This window comes from Oncorhynchus mykiss, chromosome 8 (assembly GCF_013265735.2).
Source record: "Oncorhynchus mykiss isolate Arlee chromosome 8, USDA_OmykA_1.1, whole genome shotgun sequence".
Lineage (NCBI taxonomy): Eukaryota > Metazoa > Chordata > Actinopteri > Salmoniformes > Salmonidae > Oncorhynchus > Oncorhynchus mykiss.
Genome location: NC_048572.1, coordinates 83,767,825 through 83,788,978, shown reverse-complemented (window position 1 = coordinate 83,788,978; position 21,154 = coordinate 83,767,825). Strand labels below are relative to the sequence as shown.

General features: G+C 44.7%; 1 protein-coding gene and 1 pseudogene across 1 annotated transcript; both read right to left on the bottom strand.

The window, feature by feature from the left end:
• Positions 1-398: 398 nt before the first annotated feature.
• On the bottom strand, positions 399-3,003 carry LOC110529145 (anti-dorsalizing morphogenic protein). Its single transcript, XM_021611279.2, has 5 exons — positions 2,656-3,003; positions 2,284-2,420; positions 2,040-2,162; positions 1,716-1,931; positions 399-1,276 (listed from the first exon to the last, which is right to left on the bottom strand). The coding sequence occupies exons 1-5, from the start codon at positions 2,978-2,980 to the stop codon at positions 866-868; spliced, it is 1,212 nt and encodes a 403-aa protein (XP_021466954.2). The 5' UTR covers positions 2,981-3,003; the 3' UTR covers positions 399-865.
• Positions 3,004-7,574: 4,571 nt separating this feature from the next.
• LOC110531027 lies at positions 7,575-11,285 on the bottom strand (annotated as a pseudogene).
• Positions 11,286-21,154: the final 9,869 nt, after the last annotated feature.

Sequence of the window (21,154 nt, the reverse complement as noted above, 5' to 3'; positions counted from 1 at the left end):
TTCACACTCAGAGCAGAGCAGACCTGCCCCAGTTTAGGTCACTGTTTTTTCTCCATTCAAGGCTTCATCTAACCTGTAATGAAGACAGCTGTGACGTGTGTTGCTTTCTGTTCTCCAGCAAGGCGCCAGGCCATCATCTGTACGACTACACCGGCATGTAGGATAGATAGGTCCGCAACAGAATGCTGTCTTCATCAGGCAAGCCATGGATATAGCTAGGAAGGTTTTCTAAATATAGAAGGACCCCCCTTCTTGATATTAGTGGTTAGTAGTTAATGTTTCTCAGTATACTCATTCTGTCAAACAATTTATTTATTTTTTCGCACAATTTATTAAAATGTTATAATAGTTCACAATCATCAATCATTTAATATACACATTTACATCTGTCACAGGAAATCAAGTCATGCCCTGTCATATATTATAATTTCTACCTATTTACATATGTTACACGTAGGACTCTGCCTGCATACTGCTTCATCTTCATCTTCATCGCTGAGTGTAAAAGGCGGTTTTATACCAACACCTAGACTGAAATTAGATTTTAATATTTGTCCTCCTTTGCTTTGACACAATACGCCTTGGTCAGCGTTGTACAGCACCAGCCCTGTGGCAGTCATCCATCCACACAGAGCACAGTCGCATTCAGTTGGGCGCAAGATTACAGAACAATCAGATAGAAATATATCACATCTAACAAACATAATTCTCTGTCATGTAGAAGGGTGTGAGCTCTATACAAGACATTTCTATCTGTGAGGTTTGCAACGTTGTGCCCTCCTGAATGAGATACACTGCTGCTCCGTGTCAGCCATCTTGGTTTAGCACAGTCACCTCCCCCCGTCCGTCCGTCCGTCCGTCCAGCTCAATGGCAGCCGCAGCTTCCTGCCACCATGTCATCATACTGCTTCAGCACCACATTCTCGTCATCATCAAAATACAGCAGGTTGATGGAGAAGAGCTTGTCTGGCGCGCAGCACGGCGTTTCAATGCCTTTAGTCAGCTTCAGAGCGTTGATGATAGACTGGACGGTGGCGTGGTTAGTGGGTCTCATGTTCTGGCCCAGGGGGAAGGGGCAGGAGCCCTTACAGTGGTAGGCATTGTAACCCCGAGGTGACACGATCCACCCGGACCAGCCGATCTCCTCGAAGTCCACGTAGAGTGGCAGGCGCTGGCAGGTCATCTTCTCTACGTCCTCGTCATAGTCCAGGGAGCGGGCGCTGCGGTGGAAGCCTGGGGTGTTGGGGAGGTTGGACAGGCCAGGGACAGCTGGGGTCTCATTGGGATCTGGATAGGGAAAATGTAGAGTCGGTTTGGGAAATGTGGTTCCGTTTGAACTGAATACACACTCAATTAAGATGATTGATACTATTGATATTAGGTTCAACAGAAAAAAATAGAGTAGCAATACTGATAAAAGTACAAATAAACGATGATGTATTATGACAGAGACCATCATGTTGTGTTAATACACCAGCGTTGTACAGCAGCATAGGCGGCAGGGTAGCCTAGTGGTTAGAGCGTTGGACTAGTAACTGGAAGGTTGCAAGTTCTAACCCCCGAGCTGACAAGGTACAAATCTGTCGTTCTGCCCCTGAACAGGCAGTTAACCCACTGTTCCTAGGCCGTCATTGAAAATAAGAATTTGTTCTTAACTGACTTGCCTAGTTAAATTAAAATAAAAAAAAATACAGCAATAACACATTAATAATAACTTGATTGTGTGTTAGGCTACCTTTGACTGTATTATCCAGAGCGGCTGCACGGCGGCCATCGTCAGTGAACAGCACCAGCATGGGCTGCTTGCTTTTATGGTGGTTACGGCCTGAAGAAAAACGCACCACCTTCTCATCCATCTGGCTTCCTCCCAGGGTCTGCACTGTGACCAGAAGACCCAGGTTATTGCCCTCAACAGCCATCCAGGAACGCACCTTTATAGGGAGAGAGTTATTTTGGGTTAGGGGTGGATGGATGGATGGATGGATGGATGGTGGATGGATGGATGAATTTATGGATGAATGGATGGATGACATACTTACAGCTTGTGTAATGGTGAACACTTCCCAGCCAGTGGAGGGGACAGGGATCAGTCTGGAAGACAGCAGCTTCTTCCCCTGAGTAATGTTCATTTTGCTGCTATCCAGAAGCTGGTAGACACTGACCTATAGGGAATGAATGAATTTCATCATTAGCTTTGAGTAGCTTACTTTTGAGGAGTCAAAGGACAGTTGAGCCTCTGCATGTCTGCCTATATATATAAAAGGGTCACATTGAGTTTTATACCTGACAGAAGTGATATCTATTGAATGTTGCAGAAACCTGAGGCCGCAGCTTGAAGAGATGGAGTTCCGCGGTTAGAACCTTCTCACTACTGGCCACCATGGACAAGTTGAACAGGAACTCGATTTGTTCACTGTGCACTGTGTGCGGGAAGGATAATACATATTGTCAAAATGAGTACGCAAAAGTGCCCCGATAAGACTTAAAATGTGAGCCTAATACGTGCGTAATATCATGCGTAAAATACTAATTATTTTGTAAACATTGCATAAGGTGAATCATAGGACTGGCGGGTGCAATAGCGATACAGGTATAGGTCTAACCTAATATAACTGATATATCGACAGGGTCGAGGTCAAAATATCTAAATATTACGTTTGTCGAAGAAGCTGCGTACTGTATTCCCCTCCAGAATGTAGGGGTCCTTGGTAACTCCGTCCACATCTGCGACAGTGTTGTACAGGTCGACCATGTACTGAGGCGGCTGCTTGTCGCCCCGGAGGAGAGGAGCATCCTCCATCCCAAACACCTCCAGCAGCCTCTTGATAGCTGCAGAACGCACTTCTTCAGACTCGTTCTCCATGGAAAAGTGGCTTTCCAAATAATTTAGTGATGATCTTGCAGTAGCCATGCTCACTAACGTGGCAATGGCAGTGATCATAGCAACAGGTAACATCTCAGAGATAAGGTAATGGTACATGCTTCTTGTTGTGGGTCCTTGGAGCATCTATGTCTTGTTCTCTAGCATGCAGTAGAAGTCCGAAGTTGGAGTGACTGGAGAGCTTTGGAAGCTTCAGGTTTTATATCAAATGCTACAGCATTGGCTACGGTGTCCCTAAACCCTCGGACAACAGCCATAAAATATGCTATTTAGTCGCACATGTAAATCAACAATCAGCGAATGTAAAGCAAGGCTAATGGTATGGTTAACAAGGTGTGAACAGATTGTAGATTTAATTGAAACGGTATTCTCAACATCTAACGAGAAAATTGCAATTGAACAACTTTTCCTTTGAATAATAACTCGTGACTAATATATTAGATATATAATATCACTACAAAATATTTCCATGGTATTTAGGGACAAATTAAAGCTTTCAATCGTATAGAAAATATCGAGAAAATTGTCAAACCTCTCTGAGGACAGCACAGCCAAGGATGTTTGCTCACCGTAGGAGGTTAACCGCCTTATAATGGATCCATTAATTTCGACAAATGGGTATAATTTGGCAACGACACCTACTTCTATGAACAGAAAGGGAAGTCTTCCTAGTTGGAGATGTTCCCATTTGAATCATATATAGGCTTCGTCACACCTGGTCAAATACAGCCACAACTGTTATGGTCCCTATACTCCAGTTACAATCATTGAACCCATCTCGAAATATACAAATGTGTCATTTAATTGGTGTGGATAAAATGAGGCTTAGGTGTACTCTCGTGGATTTAAGGGATACATTACAGTGGACTGTTTTCATTCTAACATGCAATTACGCGTTTTTATATCCGGCCTGGAGCATTCTTGTAAAATATCTTGAATTCACTTTTTTCGATTGCCAATCTTGTGTGGCAATCGAATGAGTTGTGTTGCAATCATGTAGTCTCACATGTTCAGCCTTTATCAACTTTTCAAACCCTCTCTTTTTTATACATATGCTCTATTTACACAACACACCTTCATACAAACAGCACAATTAATATCTAGTATTATCAATGTATTACCTACGTAAAGTATTTATAATTTATCACGAATGAGAGTTAGGATATAAGAAGCTACAATGTGAATATTTACGCATCAACGACTTTGTGCATCTTAGGTGTCTTTCATTTCATTACGCGTGGCTTTTTAGTAAATTGTGAGAAATTCACAGTCCTTTTAAGATGAAGAATTTGTAACCACTTGGGTGGTAGCAAACAACAAAATACCTTTCAAGACACTCGTACCTTGCACTCTCCAAAGCGAAGCCCTTCAAAAAACATGTTCTATCGCTTATTTACTACATATGACACGTAATCCCTAAAGCCATAACATGTCTTGAGGAAAAAAAGAGAGCCCATGTTACAAACTGAAACCGTTGTTTTAGGCAACTATTTACACACGTGTGCCCCTTCAAACAGATCGATTACAATTTTGTTATATTATGTTTAATCCCTAACTATTGTAATTTAAAAGTTCTAAATTAGCATTTTGGCATGCTGCACAATATGGATTCCATAGGCATGACAATGAGCAATGTGGATTGTAAGTTAGTACAGTCAAGCATTTGTTGAAGAGATAAGTAGTTTGTGTCAGTGATTCTTCATTGATTTTCCGGGTTTTAAAATAATAATTTAAAAAAATCACCTTTATTTAACCAGGTAGGCCAGTTGAGAACAAGTTCTCATTTACAACTGCGACCTGGCCAAGATAAAGCAAAGCAGTTCGACACACTGATGCCTGATATCCAGTTGATTCATGGTTTTGGAATACATTTTATCTACAAAATAATTTTTTGACATATAACACAAGAATAGCATCAGCAAAGTGTTGCATTCAGAGACATCTGGTAGCTGTGGAAGTATGGTAATAACAATTGACTCAACATAGGCCTAGACTGAAGCTTAGAAACAGGTAGAGCTGAAGGTCCTAAAACAAGTCGAAGATCTTAACCACAAAGATACTCCATGTATATCAGACAGGACTGGTATATGTATAAGTCCAGAGGGTAAAACTCCATTTAGCTTGTCAAAGTGGTACTGCAGCCATATAAATACATTTCTACGGGGGTTGTTTCTGAACCGGATGTTACAGACCTCTGCAAGACAGGGATGGTGGTGTGTATTCTCTAGTAGAGGACTGGGGATGGTGGTGGTGTGTATTCTCTAGTAGATGACATAATATAGAGGACTGGGGATGGTGGTGAGTGTATTCTCTAGTAGAGGACTGGGGATGGTGGTGTGTATTCTCTAGTAGAGGACTGGGGGTGGTGTGTGTATTCTCTAGTAGAGGACTGGGGATGGTGGTGTGTGTATTCTCTAGTAGAGGACTGGGGATGGTGGTGTGTGTATTCTCTAGTAGAGGGCTGGGGATGGTGGTGTGTGTATTCTCTAGTAGAGGACTGGGGATGGTGGTGTGTATTCTCTAGTAGAGGACTGGGGATGGTGGTGTGTGTATTCTCTAATAGAGGACTGGGGATGGTGGTGTGTATTCTCTAGTAGAGGACTGGGGATGGTGGTGTGTGTATTCTCTAGTAGAGGACTGGGGATGGTGGTGTGTATTCTCTAGTAGAGGACTGGGGATGGTGGTGTGTATTCTCTAGTAGAGGACTGGGGATGGTGGTGTGTGTATTCTCTAGTAGAGGACTGGGGATGGTGGTGTGTGTATTCTCTAGTAGAGGACTGGGGATGGTGGTGTGTGTATTCTCTAGTAGAGGACTGGGGATGGTGGTGTGTGTATTCTCTAGTAGAGGACTGGGGATGGTGGTGTGTGTATTCTCTAGTAGAGGACTGGGGATGGTGGTGTGTGTATTCTCTAGTAGAGGACTGGGGATGGTGGTGTGTGTATTCTGTAGTAGAGGACTGGGGATGGTGGTGTGTGTATTCTCTAGTAGAGGACTGGGGATGGTGGTGTGTGTATTCTCTAGTAGAGGACTGGGGATGGTGGTGTGTGTATTCTCTAGTAGAGGACTGGGGATGGTGGTGTGTGTATTCTCTAGTAGAGGGCTGGGGATGGTGGTGTGTGTATTCTCTAGTAGAGGACTGGGGATGGTGGTGTGTGTATTCTCTAGTAGAGGACTGGGGATGGTGGTGTGTGTATTCTCTAGTAGAGGACATAATATAGAGGACTGGGGATGGTGGTGAGTGTATTCTCTAGTAGAGGACTGGGGATGGTGGTGTGTGCATTCTCTAGTAGAGGACATAATATAGAGGACTGGGGATGGTGGTGTGTGTATTCTCTAGTAGAGGACTGGGGATGGTGGTGTGTATTCCCTAGTAGAGGACTGGGGGTCGTGGTATGTGTATTCTCTAGTAGAGGACTGGGGATGGTGGTGTGTGTATTCTCTAGTAGAGGACTGGGGATGGTGGTGTGTATTCTCTAGTAGAGGACTGGGGGTGGTGTGTGTATTCTCTAGTAGAGGACTGGGGATGGTGGTGTGTGTATTCTCTAGTAGAGGACTGGGGATGGTGGTGTGTGTATTCTCTAGTAGAGGACTGGGGATGGTGGTGTGTGTATTCTCTAGTAGAGGACTGGGGGTGGTGGTGTGTGTATTCTCTAGTAGAGGACTGGGGATGGTGGTGTGTGTATTCTCTAGTAGAGGGCTGGGGATGGTGGTGTGTATTCTCTAGTATAGGACTGGGGATGGTGGTGTGTATTCTCTAGTAGAGGACTGGGCATGGTGGTGTGTATTCTCTAGTAGAGGACTGGGGATGGTGGTGTGTGTATTCTCTAGTAGAGGACTGGGGGTGGTGGTGTGTGTATTCTCTAGTAGAGGACTGGGGATGGTGGTGTGTGTATTCTCTAGTAGAGGACTGGGGATGGTGGTGTGTATTCTCTAGTAGAGGACTGGGGATGGTGGTGTGTATTCTCTAGTAGAGGACTGGGGGTCGTGGTGTGTGTATTCTCTAGTAGAGGACTGGGGATGGTGGTGTGTGTATTCTCTAGTAGAGGACTGGGGATGGTGGTGTGTATTCTCTAGTAGATGACATAATATAGAGGACTGGGGATGGTGGTGAGTGTATTCTCTAGTAGAGGACTGGGGATGGTGGTGTGTATTCTCTAGTAGAGGACTGGGGATGGTGGTGTGTGTATTCTCTAGTAGAGGACTGGGGATGGTGGTGTGTGTATTCTCTAGTAGAGGACTGGGGATGGTGGTGTGTATTCTCTAGTAGAGGACTGGGGATGGTGGTGTGTATTCTCTAGTAGAGGACTGGGGGTCGTGGTGTGTATTCTCTAGTAGAGGACTGGGGATGGTGGTGTGTGTATTCTCTAGTAGAGGGCTGGGGATGGTGGTGTGTGTATTCTCTAGTAGAGGACTGGGGATGGTGGTGTGTGTATTCTCTAGTAGAGGACTGGGGATGGTGGTGTGTGTATTCTCTAGTAGAGGACATAATATAGAGGACTGGGGATGGTGGTGTGTATTCTCTAGTAGAGGACTGGGGGTGGTGGTGTGTATATTCTCTAGTAGAGGACATAATATAGAGGACTGGGGATGGTGGTGTGTATTCTCTAGTAGAGGGCTGGGTATGGTGGTGTGTGTATTCTCTAGTAGAGGACTGGGGATGGTGGTGTGTGTATTCTCTAGTAGAGGACTGGTTCAGGACTGGCAGAGACAGGAGGAGCTGGAGAAGACTGTGCTGGTCTTGCCATGCTGGTTGAGGAATATGTGGCTGTCGTAGCCCAGAGGGACACAAGATTTAGTGGGTCTCTCAGCCCACAGATGGCATACTTCTGAATCAGAGGGGCTCCTGCAATACAGAGTGAAACAAGGTTATAAGAAGGTGAAGTGCTGTTGTGAAAAACCATGCATTTAATCCATAACCAAATATATCCCAGAGACATCTAGGTCTGTGTTTTGCTGCACGATATCCAAGAGTAAACACATTTCTCAAACATACACTTTCACATCAAACCTGTTCACCAGAAAAAAATATAGGTCTCTACGCAATATAAGCCTATCACTACAATATATGCAACAATCACAAACTGAGGACACTTGGAGGGAGTGTGAAGAAGAAACCAAACCAAACAAGTGGTATTTAAACAACAACAGCCTAACTTTATGGGTGTAGCAAAGTGTTAGAGCTAACAGCTAGCAGGCAGTTGTTATGAGAGAGGAGATGCGAGGCAGGAGGAGGCGAGCTGGGGAACTGCAGGGAGGAAGAGGAGGAGGAGAGCTGGGGAACTGCAGGGAGGAAGAGGAGGAGGAGAGGAGAACTGGGGTACTGAAGGGAGGAAGAGGAGGAGGAGGAGAGGAGAGCTAGGGTGCTGCAGGGAGGAAGAGGAGGAGGAGAGCTGGGGTACTGTAAGGAGGGAGGGTGGGAGAGAGCAGCTGTGTTCTAGTTGACCTGAGAAGACAGCGGTATCCTGCGGTGCAGCCTCCCATACATCTGCCCACATCTATTTCCTGTTGAGACATTAGCAACACAGAGAAAAGGCCATCTATTATCTACTTCACTTGCTTTGGCAATGTTAACATACGTTTCCCATGCCAATAAAGCCCCTTGAATTGAATTGAAAAGTCCATCAGCAATCAGCTCACCACAGGCCGGCCCACCAGCAGGGAGATCTACTAAACGTGATTTGACACCTGCAGGGTCCATTTGTGTTTGCTCTCCTCACACCTTTGTGAGAGTGGGTGGCAGACAGCTTTATGTGCTTAAACACTCAGACAGACACAGGAGTTAGATGAGTTAAATACTCTAACGACACGTGGTCTTTCTTCTCTTTCTACGTTCACATTTAACAAAAATATAGATATTTATTTTAGTTATTTTGACCTTTATTTAACTAGGCAATATGTGTAACCATGAGTAATGTTTTTATTTCATTTTCTCCTAAACCAAGACATAGTCTGTTTAAATCCCTCCAGTCGGACATCATAAAGACAGTGATTACAATAATTTCCATATTCAACCAAACTCACTGAAGTCATGGCCAGTACATACAGTATCTCCCTGCCAAGAAGACCGTGTGATAAAGCCATTCCAACATTCAGTTCATCCTGTGTGGCTTATGTGTATAAAGATAACACAACACCTAACCTTGTCAACCTACAGCGTTTCACGCCTGCTGTATCTCTCTGTCTGTGTGGTGCCAAACAGTGGGGAGTGGATTGGATTGGATGTGCAGGGGAAATGGATCTATAAGCTTTGACTTCCAGATGGAATCTCTAACTTCCTCTACTTTCTTATCACTCATATGAATTAGATCAGGCTAGGGGCTGGATTGAACCGTAGCGCCCGAAGATCTGCAACTGTAGCGCGCTTGAAATTTAAAGGTGATTTCCAATTGAGCTGACATAGACAGCGTTTACCGAGGATCCATTATCTTTACATGTAATGGTGATCTTTTGAGCTACTGATTCAATTCAGCCCTAGAGCTAATTATAGTCCTTTAGCCCAGGTCTTTAAAGTTTATTATTAAAATTAGGGCAAAGTAGAGAGGAAAAAAGATGTTCTCAGGGAGGCAACGGATAAGAGAAAATAGCGGCGGTTTTACTGGGTTTTATCTTTGCTATTTTTGGAGATCATTATTAAAATGATCCAAGATTCAGCGAGGTAGAAACACAGGACACCGTCTGCAACGTGAGCTCACCTTGAGTTTCTCCTCTTTGACTCCGTCGTCATCGTAGACTATTTCATAGTAGAACTCTATGTAAGGAACTCTCTCTCTCTCCACTGTCTGGACCAGGTCTACCATGTTAGGGGTCTCCACCAAGGGCAGAGTCAAACTCAGTGGGCACTGCAGGAGAACCCATCTGAGAAAAATACATTATAGTATAACAATATATCATATCTGCACTTTTGGCAGACGCTTTTATCCAAAGCGACTTGCTGTCATGCATGCATGCATACATTTTACGTATATGGTGGTGCTGGGGAATTATGTCTTCAATTAGGATGTTATTAATTATTACATTATTATGGCTGATTATAACCAGTGACATTATGGCTGCTCATGACCAGTGAGTGACATTATGGTTGTGTAATGAGGTCTGTGTGTAGCTTGTGTAGAGGAGTCAGGCGCAGGACAGCAGATATGAGTAAATAAATGTAATTTACTCAGAAATAGACAAAATACAATACAATGAAGCGAGCCCACATAACGAACCGTATTACATACAAACAGACATGGGGCAACAGAGGGTTAAATAATGAACAAGTCATTGGGGGTTTTGAAACTAGGTGTGTAAGACAAAGACAAAACAAATGGAAAATGAAAAGTGGATCGGCGATGGCTAGAAGTCACCTCCGAACCCAAACGCCGCCCGAACAAGGAGAGTCGCGACAGGTTGCTTATGACCAGTGACTTTATGGCTGCTTATGTGACAATCTGAACATGATAATGCATCATGATACTCAGTTGATACTCAGTTGTTCTGTTTCGTGCACTTTGAGGTCATTCACATGATAAGACAATATTTTCCATTGGGCCCTATGGTAGCCTGTGGCTGCCATTTAATTATCAGTGTGCACATTAAGTCAAGATGTGAATAATGATTGATTGACATTAACTCAATGAACGATTGTTGAGACTGCAATAAGTTATATGACATAAATAAAATAGCAATTTATAACAAACGTATAACACATAATATATAAATGATAAAATGTTCAGCTTCAGGCTACAGGTAAATGCAGGTAAAGGCATTAAAATTGTGCCACTTTTGTGCGCACAAATGTTTTACGAATTTAACCTTTTTACTCAAATCTCCCATTGACATCAGTGCATGTTTAAACAAATTGAATGTTTTTGTACACTCTTCCCAAATGTTTTGGGAAGGATACACACCTGGCGAACCTTTCGAACAGGAACAGCTTCCCACATCAATGACCGTCTCGTGTGACGTCTCAAAGAAGTACGTAATTGAGCACGCGAACCCAGACACATTGTGTCCGTCTGTTTTCACAATGGCATTCCTCTATGACCTCCACCCCCAGGGGACCCTGGAACAGCAACACCCTGTCCACCCTCAACCCGGTCGGCTCACAGTTATGGTTCACCCCGCAGGTTGGAAACTGGCCAGAAGTCTCGGCACTGGTTGGAGTGGAAGGTTTCGCCCACCCTCACTTTTTAAAAAAGAAACAAAGACAAGCAACGTCGTTATTCTGGGACTAGTTTGATATTTATATATAGATCTGGAACGAATGTGTATGTTTCCGAATGTAACAGCAAATGTATTTGTTATTTATTCATAAAATTCCCAAATTAGTAGGGCTTTAATTCTTTACTGACAGTGATGAATTTGGAGCGCTCTCTTGTGGTCGTTTTAGGAACTGCTCACATACCTTAACTCCTGAGGCATTCCAGTATGGAGGAGTGTTTGGTCTGCTGTGATCTTCCAGCCTCGTGTAATGTCCTGCAGGAACACATAAAGTTACAGTGTTTCATTCTATACAGAGTTTCATTCTATATAGTGTTTCATTCTATACAGAGTTTCATTCTATATAGTGTTTCATTCTATACAGTGTTTCATTCTATATAGTGTTTCATTCTATATAGTGTTTCATTCTATATAGTGTTTCATTTTAAATAGAGTTTCATTCTATATAGTGTTTCATTCTATATAGTGTTTCATTCTATATAGTGTTTCAGTCTATATAGTGTTTCATTCTATATAGTGTTTCATTCTATATAGTGTTTTATTCTATATAGTGTTTCATTCTATATAGTGTTTCAGTCTAAATGGTGTTTCAGTCTATATAGTGTTTCATTCTATATAGTGTTTTATTCTATATAGTGTTTCATTCTATATAGTGTTTCATTCTATATAGAGTTTCATTCTATATAGTGTTTCATTCTATATAGTGTTTCAGTCTAAATGGTGTTTCAGTCTATATAGTGTTTCATTCTATATAGTGTTTCATTCTATATAGTGTTTCAGTCTAAATGTCGTTTCAGTCTATATAGTGTTTCATTCTATATAGTGTTTCATTCTACATAGTGTTTCAGTCTAAATGGCGTTTCAGTCTATATAGTGTTTCATTCTATATAGTGTTTCATTTTATATAGTGTTTCATTCTATATAGTGTTTCATTCTATATAGTGTTTCAGTCTAAATGGCGTTTCAGTCTATATCGTGTTTCATTCTATATAGTGTTTCATTTTATATAGTGTTTCATTCTATATAGTGTTTCATTCTATATAGTGTTTCATTCTATATAGTGTTTCATTCTATATAGTGGTTCAGTCTAAATGGCGTTTCAGTCTATATAGTGTTTCATTCTATACAGTGTTTCATTCTATATAGTGTTTCATTCTATATAGTGTTTCATTCTATATAGTGTTTCAGTCTATATAGTGTTTCATTCTATATAGTGTTTCATTCTATATAGTGTTTCAGTCTATATAGTGTTTTATTCTATATAGTGTTTCATTCTATACAGTGTTTCATTCTATATAGTGTTTCATTCTATATAGTTTTTCATTCTATACAGTGTTTAATTCTATATAGCGTTTCATTAACCATTCAACTGACAAATGTAGTTATTATATAATTATATATATTAATATTGAATATAATAGATATGATAAAACAAGGGTAATGGCATTCAAGGGACACTGCTGCCCTCGCATGATGCTATAGTGTTACTGCTGTCCCCATTACTGCTGTCCCTATTACTGCTGTCCCTGATGTCCCCATTACTGCTGTCCCCATTACTGCTGTCCCATGGTGCTTTACTGCTACTGCTGTCCCCATTACTGCTGTCCCCATTACTGCTGTCCCCATTACTGCTGTCCCCATTACTGATGTCCCCATGGTGCTTTACTGCTACTGCTGTCCCCATTACTGCTGTCCCCATTACTGATGTCCCCATTACTGCTGTCCCCATTACTGATGTCCCCATGGTGCTTTACTGCTACTGCTGTCCCTGTTACTGCTGTCCCCATTACTGCTGTCCCCATTACTGCTGTCCCCATTACTGCTGTCCCCTTATCAGCTGTCCCCATTACTGCTGTCCCCATTACAGCTGTCCCCATTACAGCTGTCCCCATTACTGCTTTACTGTTTCTGCTGTCCCCATTACTGCTGTCCCCATTACTGCTGTCCCCTTATCAGCTGTCCCCATTACTGATGTCCCCATTACTGCTGTCCCCTTATCAGCTGTCCCCATTACTGATGTCCCCTTATCTGCTGTCCCCATTACTGCAGTCCCCTTATCAGCTGTCCCCATTACTGATGTCCCCATTACTGATGTCCCCTTATCTGCTGTCCCCATTACTGCTGTCCCCATTACTGCTTTACTGTTTCTGCTGTCCCCATTACTGCTGTCCCCTTATCAGCTGTCCCCATTACTGCTGTCCCCTTATCAGCTGTCCCCATTACTGATGTCCCCATTACTGCTGTCCCCTTATCAGCTGTCCCCTTATCAGCTGTCCCCATTACTGATGTCCCCATTACTGATGTCCCCTTATCAGCTGTCCCCATTACTGATGTCCCCTTATCTGCTGTCCCCATTACTGCTGTCCCCTTATCCGCTGTCCCCATTACTGATGTCCCCTTATCTGCTGTCCCCATTACTGCTGTCCCCTTATCAGCTGTCCCCATTACTGATGTCCCCATTACTGCTGTCCCCTTATCAGCTGTCCCCATTACTGATGTCCCCATTACTGATGTCCCCTTATCTGCTGTCCCCATTACTGCTGTCCCCTTATCAGCTGTCCCCATTACTGATGTCCCCATTACTGCTGTCCCCTTATCAGCTGTCCCCATTACTGATGTCCCCTTATCAGCTGTCCCCATTACTGATGTCCCCATTACTGCTGTCCCCTTATCAGCTGTCCCCATTACTGCTGTCCCCTTATCAGCTGTCCCCATTACTGCTGTCCCCTTATCAGCTGTCCCCATTACTGATGTCCCCATTACTGCTTTAGATTTGAAATCTTTAGCAGACGCTCTTCTCCAGAGCAACTTCCACGAGAAATTAGGGTTTAGTGCCTTAATGAAGGTCACAGACAGATTTTTCACCTCGTCAGCTCAGAGATTCGAACTAGCAACCCTTTAGTTACTGTCCCATCGCTCTTAATCTCTTGGATACCTTTACAGTTACTTTACCCTGGCCGTTGTTAACCAAGTGACTCTGTCTCTTGCAGCAGGCTCTCTGTGCTAACAGGTTCCTGTTGATCCAGGCTCTCTGTGCTAACAGGTTCCTGTGACGTTTGTCCAACACTGCTGCCGCTGGAAAACAGAAACACACATGTCAACACCTTGTAGCTACAATGAGAGTTGTCCAAGCTGACAACAGCATTCCTCAACGCTCCCCAACGTTCTTCAACATTCCTAAACATTCCTCAATGTTCCACAACGTTCCTCAACATTCCTCAACGCTCCCCAACGTTCTTCAACATTCCTAAACATTCCTCAATGTTCCACAACATTCCTCAACATTCCTCAAAATTTCCAACGTTCTTCAACATTCCTAAACATTCCTCAATGTTCCACAAAGTTCCTCAACATTCCTCAACGTTCCTCAACATTCCTCAACTAACTGCCAGAGCTCTGAGTCCTTGGCAAAGTAACACCAGGCCTGATAAAGTGTCTCAGAGTAGGATTGCTGATCTAGGATCAGTTTTGCCTTTTAGGTTATAACCATTGAACCTGATCCTAGATCAGCATTTCTTCATGCAGACTCAGCTCTTAGTTGTTCTGGCTAGTTCCAAGACATGGCTTAATTATAAAGTGATGTACAGTATGTATGGTAATTCATAGCAGGTATTCAGCCAGTAGCACACCACCCTGCATACCACTGCTGGCTTGCTTCTGAAGCTAAGCAGGGTTGGTCCTGGTCAGTCCCTGGATGGGAGACCAGATGCTGCTGGAAGTGGTGTTGGAGGGCCTGTAAGGAGGCACTCTTTCCTCTGGTCTAAAAAAAAATATCCTAATGCCCCAGGGCACTGCCCTGTGTAGGGTGCAGTCTTTCGGATGGGATGTTAAACGGGTGTCCTGACTCTCTGAGGTCATTAAAGATCCCATGGCACTTATCGTAAGAGTAGGGGTGTTAACCCTGGTGTCCTGGCTAAATTCCCAATCTGACCCTCAAACCATCACGGTCACCTAATAATCCCCAGTTTACAATTTGCTCATTCATCCCCCCTCCTCTCCCCTGTAACTATTCCCCAGGTTGTTGCTGCAAATGAGAATGTGTCAATTTACCTGGTAAAATAACAGATAAATAAAATTCACAAAGTAAATAGGTTTGAACAGTAAGTCATTAGGCAGCATCAGAATCAGATCCCCATCAGCATGTCACACTGCTGTCCTCAGTTTAACACTCCCTACCAGTGCCTGTGTTCTTCTGAGATTCAAAAGGGATTATGAAGTATCTCTGTTGATGGAAGTCACATCAGTCAGTAACCATTGTCACTGTACATCACTGAGCCAACAACAAACTAGCCGTACTTACAGGCTAGGCTGAGAGACTTACAGACTTACAGGCTAGGCTGAGAACACACAGCAGGAGCAGTAGGTAGCGCTGCAGTAGATCCACTACAGTAGGTAGCGCTGCAGTAGATCCACTACAGTAGGTAGCGCTGCAGTAGATCCACTACAGTAGGTGGTGCTACAATAGGTAGCGCTGCAGTAGATCCACTACAGTAGGTAGCGCTGCAGTAGATCCACTACAGTAGGTAGCGCTGCAGTAGATCCACTACAGTAGGTGGTGCTACAATAGGTAGCACTGCAGTAGATCCACTACAGTAGGTAGCGCTGCAGTATATCCACTACAGTAGGTAGCGCTGCAGTAGATCCACTACAGTAGGTAGCCCTCCATGTCCCCAGATGGGCAGGGACCTCCCAGGGGTTTGACTCGGTTTGACTCTGTCCCAGGCCAGTCCTCCATGTTCCCAGATGGGCAGGGTCCTCCCAGGGGTTTGACTCTGTCCCAGGCCAGTCCTCCATGTCAGAAACTTTCTGTCCAAAAATGATGCAGAAAAATTAATCCATGCTTTTGTCACTTCTAGGTTAGATTACTGCAATGCTCTACTTTCTGGCTACCTGGATAAAGCACTAAATAAACTTCAGTTAGTGCTAAATACGGCTGCTAGAATCCTGACTAGATAATTTTTTTAAATCATATTACTCCAGTGCTAGCCTCTCTACACTGGCTTCCTGTCAAAGCAAGGGCTGATTTCAAGGTTTTACTGCTAACCTACAAAGCATTACATGGGCTTGCTCCTACCTATCTCTCTGATTTGGTCCTGCCGTACATACCTACACGTACGCTACGGTCACAAGACGCAGGCCTCCTAATTGTCCCTAGAATTTTTAAGCAAACAGCTGGAGGCAGGGCTTTCTCCTATAGAGCTCCATTTTTATGGAACGGTCTGCCTACCCATGTCAGAGACGCAAACTCGGTCTCAACCTTTAAGTCTCTACTGAAGACTCATCTCTTCAGTGGGTCATATGATTGAGTGTAGTCTGGCCCAGGAGTGGGAGGGTGAACGGAAAGGCTCTGGAGCAACGAACCGCCCTTGCTGTCTCTGCGTGGCCGGTTCTCCTCTTTCCACTGGGATTCTCTGCCTCTAACCCTATTGCAGGGGCTGAGTCACTGGCTTTACTGGGGCTCTCTCATGCCGTCCCTGGAGGGGGTGCATCACCTGAGTGGGTTGAGTCACTGATGTGGTCATCCTGTCTGGGTTGGCGCCCCCCCCCCCCCCCCCCCCCCCCCCCCCGTGGGTTGTGCCGTGGCGGAGGTCTTTGTGGGCTATACTCAGCCTTGTCTCAGGATGGTAAGTTGGTGGTTGAAGATATCCCTCTAGTGGTGTGGGGGCTGTGCTTTGGCAAAGTGGGTGGGGTTATATCCTTCCTGTTTGGCCCTGTCCGGGGGTGTCCTCGGAGTGGGCCACAGTGTCTCCTGACCCCTCCTGTCTCAGCCTCCAGTATTTATGCTGCAGTAGTTTATGTGTCGGGGGGCTAGGGTCAGTTTGTTATATGTGGAGTACTTCTCCTGTCCTATTCGGTGTCCTGTGTGAATCTAAGTGTGCGTTCTCTAATTCTCTCCTTCTCTCTTTCTCTCTCTCGGAGGACCTGAGCCCTAGGACCATGCCCCAGGACTACCTAACATGATGACTCCTTGCTGTCCCCAGTCCACCTGGCTGTGCTCCTGCTCCAGTTTCAACTGTTCTGCCTTATTATTATTCGACCATGCTGGTCATTTATGAACATTTGAACATCTTGGCCATGTTCTGTTATAATCTCCACCCGGCACAGCCAGAAGAGGACTGGCCATCCCACATATGCTCTCTCTAATTCTCTCGTTCTTTCTCTCTCTCAGAGGACCTGAGCCCTAGGACCATGCCCCAGGAATACCTGACATGATGACTCCTTGCTGTCCCCAGTCCACCTGACTGTGCTGCTGCTCCAGTTTCAACTATTCTGCCTTATTATTATTCGACCATGCTGGTCATCTATGAACATTTGAACATCTTGACTATGTTTTGTTATAATCTCGACCCGGCACAGCCAGAAGAGGACTGGCCACCCCACATAGCCTGGTTCCTCTCTAGGTTTCTTCCTAGGTTTTGGCCTTTCTAGGGAGTTTTTCCTAGCCACCGTGCTTCTACACCTGCATTGCTTGCTGTTTGGGGTTTTAGGCTGGGTTTCTGTACAGCACTTTGAGATATCAGCTGATGTACGAAGGGCTATATAAATAAATTTGATTTGATTTGATGTCCCCAGATGGGCAGGGTCCTCCCAGGGATTGACTCTGTCCCAGGCCAGTCCTCCATGTCTCCAGATGGGCAGGGTCCTCCCAGGGGTTTGGCTCTGTCCCAGGCCAGTCCTCCATGTTCCCAGATGGGCAAGGTCCTCCCAGGGGTTTGGCTCTGTCCCAGGCCAACCCTCTATGTCCCCAGATGGGCAGGGCCGTCCCAGGTGTTGGACTCTGTCCCTGGCCAGTCCTCCATGTTCCCAGATGGGCAGGGTCCTCCCAGGGGTTTGACTCTGTCCCAGGCCAGTCCTCCATGTCCCCAGATGGGCAGGGTCCTCCCAAGGGGTTGACTCTGTCCCAGGCCAGTCCTCCATGTTCCCAGATGGGCAAGGTCCTCCCAGGGGTTTGACTCTGTCCCAGGCCAGTCCTCCATGTTCCCAGATGGGCAGGGTCCCACAGGGGTTTGACTCTGTCCCAGGCCAGTCCTCCATGTTCCCAGATGGGCAGGGTCCTCCCAGGGGTTTGACTCTGTCCCAGGCCAGTCCTCCATGTTCCCAGATGGGCAGGGTCCTCCAGGGGTTTGACTCTGTCCCAGGCCAGTCCTCCATGTCCCCAGATGGGCAGGATCCTCCCAGGTGTTTGACTCTGTCCCATGCCAGTCCTCCATGTTCCCAGATGGGCAGGGTATTTAAATGATCACTTTATACTCATCTTTATTTTGGCAAAATAAACGATTTTCATTGGTTAAAAACTCCATGTTAGTTTAATTTTTTTTAAATTATCGTAGAAATTCACAGTTAAGATCTCCTTACCTCAAAATAATCCCACATATGGTCTTCATCTTGTTAAACGCAATTTAATTAAGCCTCTTAGTCATTCATCAAGTGGGTGTTGTGTCCGAGAATGAGATTACACTGATGATGAATTTGGCCTGGCCTGAATGCGTGCCTGCTTTTCTATAACTCTACTGCACGTGTTGGATGGCTCAGTATACCACTGGCCCTGGGATTAACTCTGTTGAGATATTCAGGATTACCACTGAGCCTCTGCAGTGCACAGTACGAATCCATGAAGCTCATCTACTTTATGTGACGACTGAGTGGCCGCTGAGTGAAGACTAGAGGTCTATGTTTTGTCTAAATAGATGTCAATGTTTGGGTTCTTGGAGGGTGGGATCCCCCCTGCTGGCTATGCTTTTTAATACTCTACACTTTTTCCTGAAGTGTGCACTTGTCCACTACCCACATGGTGGTCCTCTGAGTGACTACCGAGTGATGACTGAGTGACTACAGAGTGACTACAGAGTGATGACTGAGTGACTACAGAGTGATGACTGAGTGACTACTGAGTGATGAATGAGTGACTATTGAGGGACTACTGAGTGATGCCTGAGTGGCTACTGAGTGACTACTGAGAGATTACTGAGTGACAACTTAATGACGACTGAGTGATGACTGAGTGACTATTGAGGGACTAGTGATGACTGAGTGACTATTGAGGGACTACTGAGTGATGACTGAGTGACTACTGAGTAACTACAGAGTGATGACTGAGTGACTACTGAGTGACTATTGAGTGACTACCGAGTGATGACTGAGTGACTACTGAGTGTCTACTGAGTGATGACTGAGTGACTACTGAGTGATGACTGAGAGACTACTGAGTGATGACTGAGTGACTACTGACTACTGAGTGTCTACTGAGTGATGACTGAGTGACTACTGAGTGTCTACTGAGTGATGACTGAGTGACTACTGAGTGACTACTGAGTGATGACTGAGTGACTACTGAGTGATGGCTGAGTGACTACTGAGTGACTACTGAGCCAGCTGAAGGCTGGTGAATAAGCTCTCTGGACTTGAGACCTAACACGTCACATTTCAGAGCTAATTCAGAAGCGTTGCTCACCAACATGCAGTGACTGACCTCTGCTAGCCAAACTGGGTCAGTAGTGCTAGACCAGCAAACATGTCCACATTGGCATTATGTGGGCCCAATGCAGGCTAAAATATTGGTTGCCCACATTAGGCCAATGCACCTTTGCTCATTGGCTCCACATTGGCCTTCAAGGCATTTCCCCATTATGGCCCAGTGTGGCTCAGTGTGGACCAGTGTGGCCCAGTGTGGACCAGTGTGGACCTGTTCCTTCAATTCACAAGAGACTGAATGTCTTACACTGGAGAAAGCATCCCAGTGAGCATTTGGCCTCCCTTGACAAAAAAATGTAGAAAATAATAGCCAATCAGTGTTGATCTAAACTGAGCGAGTTCGGTCCTGCCGCACCAAAAGAAAGTGTCATGGGAAGCCAGCTTGGATTTGGCTTAACACCAATCACATCACATAAAGAGAAAAAAGTCACATGACAGAAAAAACATTGTTGTGTTGTTGTTGTGTTGTTGTCCTCCGGTGGCTAGCTAGCTAGCTAAAATTGTCCCTTTGCTAAATTAACAATTTTTTGAGCTAGGGATTTGAACTTGTGGGTTTGACCTAATTCTCCGTACTGCCCAATGCTTATAATGGCAATTCTGATCCAACCTTAAATTCATACTTTGTGTCCCTGGCCTGAGATGATGTGTAGCTAGATGGCTAATGTTAACTAGCTGGGTCATCGTTGCCCATGAAAGGAAGTTAGGCTAGCGAGCAAGCAGAGTCAACATGAGAGAATGGCACTGGTGTTTCTCTACCAGTAGGGTGAGTCAACATGAGAGGATGGCACTGGTGTTTCTCTACCAGTAGGGTGAGTCAACATGAGAGGATGGCACTGGTGTTTCTCTACCAGTAGGGTGAGTCAACATGAGAGGATGGCACTGGTGTTTCTCTACCAGTAGGGTGAGTCAACATGAGAGAATGGCACTGGTGTTTCTCTACCAGTAGGGTGAGTCAACATGAGAGGATGGCACTGGTGTTTCTCTACCAGTAGGGTGAGTCAACATGAGAGAATGGCACTGGTGTTTCTCTACCAGTAGGGTGAGTCAACATGTTTTTTCTACTTGCGCGCACGCACACACGCACACACACACACAGAGAGAGAGAAATCATAACCGTGGACAACCACATCATATTTAGTTTATGTTGATTGGACAAATTGTTTTTGGGATCTTTTAGTTGTCATTGTATTAGACTAAGCATAGGTGATTTGATAATGCTGAAGTTGAAATGTTGCTGGAATAGTGGAGGCAGCTCCTGAATATTTCAGAGACATTAACTTGCTTGACCATGCTGTAGGTCATGTAACTGTTTGTTACAACCAATATGATTTGTGGACTTCACCGGACAGAGGCTGCTCTCCGGTTTTGTGATAAAACAAAGGTGTGGTTGAATTTATTCTGCCGCTGTGTGTTCTTATCGGCCTCTGCCTTCAGGTTGTCCTATTAGAAGATTGACACTTCACCCCAGTCTGAGGTCCTGAGCGGTCTGGAGCAGGTTTTCATCAAGGATCTCTGTATTTTGCTCCGTTCATCTTTGTCTTGATCCTGACTAGTCTCCCAGTCCCTGCCACAGAAAAACATCCCCACAGCATGATGCT